The sequence below is a fragment of the Gavialis gangeticus genome, unplaced genomic scaffold, assembly GCF_001723915.1.
Source record: "Gavialis gangeticus isolate Ggan-Ray unplaced genomic scaffold, GavGan_comp1, whole genome shotgun sequence".
Classification (NCBI taxonomy): domain Eukaryota; kingdom Metazoa; phylum Chordata; order Crocodylia; family Gavialidae; genus Gavialis; species Gavialis gangeticus.
The window spans coordinates 15040350-15043307 of record NW_017729027.1 but is presented as its reverse complement, the minus strand read 5'-3'; the positions used below and the strand labels follow the sequence as shown (position 1 = coordinate 15043307).

At 40.3% G+C, this 2958-nt stretch overlaps 1 protein-coding gene across 1 annotated transcript in view; it reads right to left on the bottom strand.

Moving 5' to 3' along the window:
- The window catches only part of TMEM30A (transmembrane protein 30A), a 43810-nt gene that overhangs the window by 10739 nt on the left and 30113 nt on the right, over positions 1-2958 (bottom strand). The window contains exon 6 of the mRNA XM_019520463.1: positions 1325-1531. Within this exon, the coding sequence (XP_019376008.1) occupies positions 1325-1531 (207 nt within the window). The remainder of the gene's footprint in view (positions 1-1324; positions 1532-2958) is intronic.

The window sequence follows — 2958 nt, the reverse complement described above, 5'->3', positions numbered from 1 at the left end:
GGGGCTCTTTAGCCTGGAAAAGCGCAGGCTCAGGGGCGATCTGATGGCCACCTGTAAGTTTATCCGGGGTGACCACCAGTATCTGGGGGAACGTTTGTTCACCAGAGCGCCCCAAGGGATGACAAGGTTGAACGGTTATAAATTACTGCAAGACCGTTTCAGGCTGGACATAAGGAAGAATTTCTTTACTGTCCCAGCCCCCAAGGTCTGGAATAGCCTGCCATCGGAGGTGGTTCAAGCACCTACATTGAACACCTTCAAGAGTAAACTGGATGCTTATCTTGCTGGGATCCTATGACCCTAGCTGTCTTCCTGGCCTTTGGGCGGGGGGCTGGACTCGATGATCTTCCAAGGTCCCTTCCAGCCCTAATGTCTATGAAGTCCACTTAACTGCATCCATATGGGAACTGGAAAAATAATAGATTCACAGATTTCACAGATGTTGGGGTCGGAAGGGACCTCAGGAGCTCATTGAGTCCGACCCCCTGCCCTGGGCAGGAAAGAGTGCTGGGGTCAGACAACCCCAGCTAGGTGCTTGTCCAGTCTCCTCTGGATAATGTTATAATCCTTACTCAAAGTTAAAGACTAGAGCTCTATGAAATATAATGTGAGAATGTCTGTCTTTCTGGGTAAGAATGAAAGCAGCTTTAGCCTACCAATTCAATAAACGCAAACTTTTTTTTTTCTTGGCAAGCTCAAGGTTTCCATCCAAGACCGACGACAGGGCACGAATCCAAATTAGAACACTGTCTATTCCAACTCTCAGTTATTAAATTCATTTTGGAAACTAGTAGGACAAGGTTGAAGGCATTTCAGCACTGGCTGTCACCCCAACAATGCGGGAGCCTGCCAGCCTACAGAAATCAAACAGGCTACACTTAAGCAGCAGCTAGAACAGCCAATGCATCAAGTTTTAATAGCTCTGTGGACCTGTTTTGTGCAGCAGATGTGTAAGCACAGAATGGTGGGGCTAGATTGTTACACAGACCTAGGAGGACCGAGGTGGTCCCAAAATTGCTACAGTAAGAACATAAATCTAGATGGTAATATAACTTGGAAGATGAGGGAGAGAGCAGGGCACTAGCTTGTGCACCAATGCAGAAGGGGTGCCACTCTGTTATACAATTCACATAAAATAAATAATAAAAGAACAATGGATCCCCTGAAGTAACTTCTTTGAAACAGTTTCAATAATGAAGTTTCACACTACCACTTCAAAATACAGTCCTATAAACCTGACTACTAGTATATATCTTGTGGCCTTACAATATGTGCATTCAAATATTCCAGCTGATACCATAAGCAGTTCAATAATAAAGGATACTATATGTGATGTCCAAAGAGTACTGTCCAGCCTCTAAGGTCGGCTGCAAATGATTTTTCCTTTCTATAAGACGATACAGTTTACGAAATGTAGGAAGTGCTGCAGTACGCATCCACACAATGAAGTCTTCATTGATGAACCCATTGTTGTCTGGGTCTGAATCCAACATATATACTGGCTTGGGCCAGTTTACAGGCTTTGTTGTCTCTAAAATTAAATCATTTAATTATATAAACATGTTTATGGGGTGGAAAAACACAATTCAAACCCAAAATCTTAAAGATTAATCAGGATGTTTGTTCCTACTACTTCCATTAGAAGGTAAGAACCTCACCGCTCTGAGAAATCAAAATTTTCATTTCCAGGCTAAATTTATTCATGGCCAGCCTGTATCCATTTGCTCTGAAACCAATTTTGTCCTGTAACCTATAGGCTTTGTCCTTTCTGAGGCTTACCCCCCTAGATAACTGCTGTCTGTAAACATATATTTTTAGAGACTTTGTTTTACTACGCTAAATAATCCATGCACGTTTGGTCTCCTCTCTTTTGCTCATTATACTCTCTCCTTTCTTCCAGTTGTCCTAGCAGCCTTTTCTTTTCCAGTTTGAATTAGTCTTTCTTGGACATGGGTGACCTAAAAATCTCAAGAGTATTCCAGATGCAATCTTCCTAGTGCCATGTATAAAAGGAGTGCCACATGTAAGGCATCTCCCTTACTCTACTGGAAACAGTTTGTTCGATATATTCTGGGATTGTACCTGCCCGTGTGCAGTAATATCATACTGGTGACTTGACTATCCTGTGATAGGCTAATATACGTTGGTATTATTAGAAATGAGGCTAATGTATATCTTGCAGATTTAGATACTGGTGTGCAAATAGCTTTGTCTGCATAATTGAGGTTGTATGTCCATTTCCTGGTTATTAATAGTCAAATGTAGCTGGCTATTTAACCAGCTATAAAATGATTAAAGGAATTAATACTCTTGTCAGAGAACGGAGTCACACTGAGCTCAATTAAGATTAGATATTGCAGAAAATGATCTAAAAGCAATATCAGCACGAAATATTTTAAGATTAATAGTAGTGATAAGGAGTCTAAGTTTAAACAGTTGCAGGATTTTCTTTAGAGTTTGCACCCAGTTTACCACTGTGCTACCATATTAGAACAGGGAAGTCAGACTGGTCTATTTTCTTTGTTCAAGGTGAGTGCTGGCGGGGCAGGCAGAGAAGAGAAGGAGGAGAGAGAAGAAAAAAATAGCCTTAGTAAAAAGAGTTAGTAGTAGTCATTCAAAAAGCTTTAGTCACATAAAATTTCTTAAAAGACAAGTTTAAACTAGGGTCTCTTTAATCATGGCCAAAGGTTCAAACCAGATGTAGATTAACATAAAGCACAGTGAAGCAAACAGAAAATAAAACCAAACTGACAGTTATGATATGCATTAGCCATTTAAAAAAAATAATACTGACTGAATATTTCAGTGTCCAGTTCTTATAAGAATGAATGCGACATCTGTGGCTGCCTCAATTTAAAAAGTATGGGATGACAGAGAACATTATCTAGGCAACAAAATGCCTCCCTTTGATAAATGCTATTTAAAAAAAATTGACATATGCATGGAAACCTAAGGTGA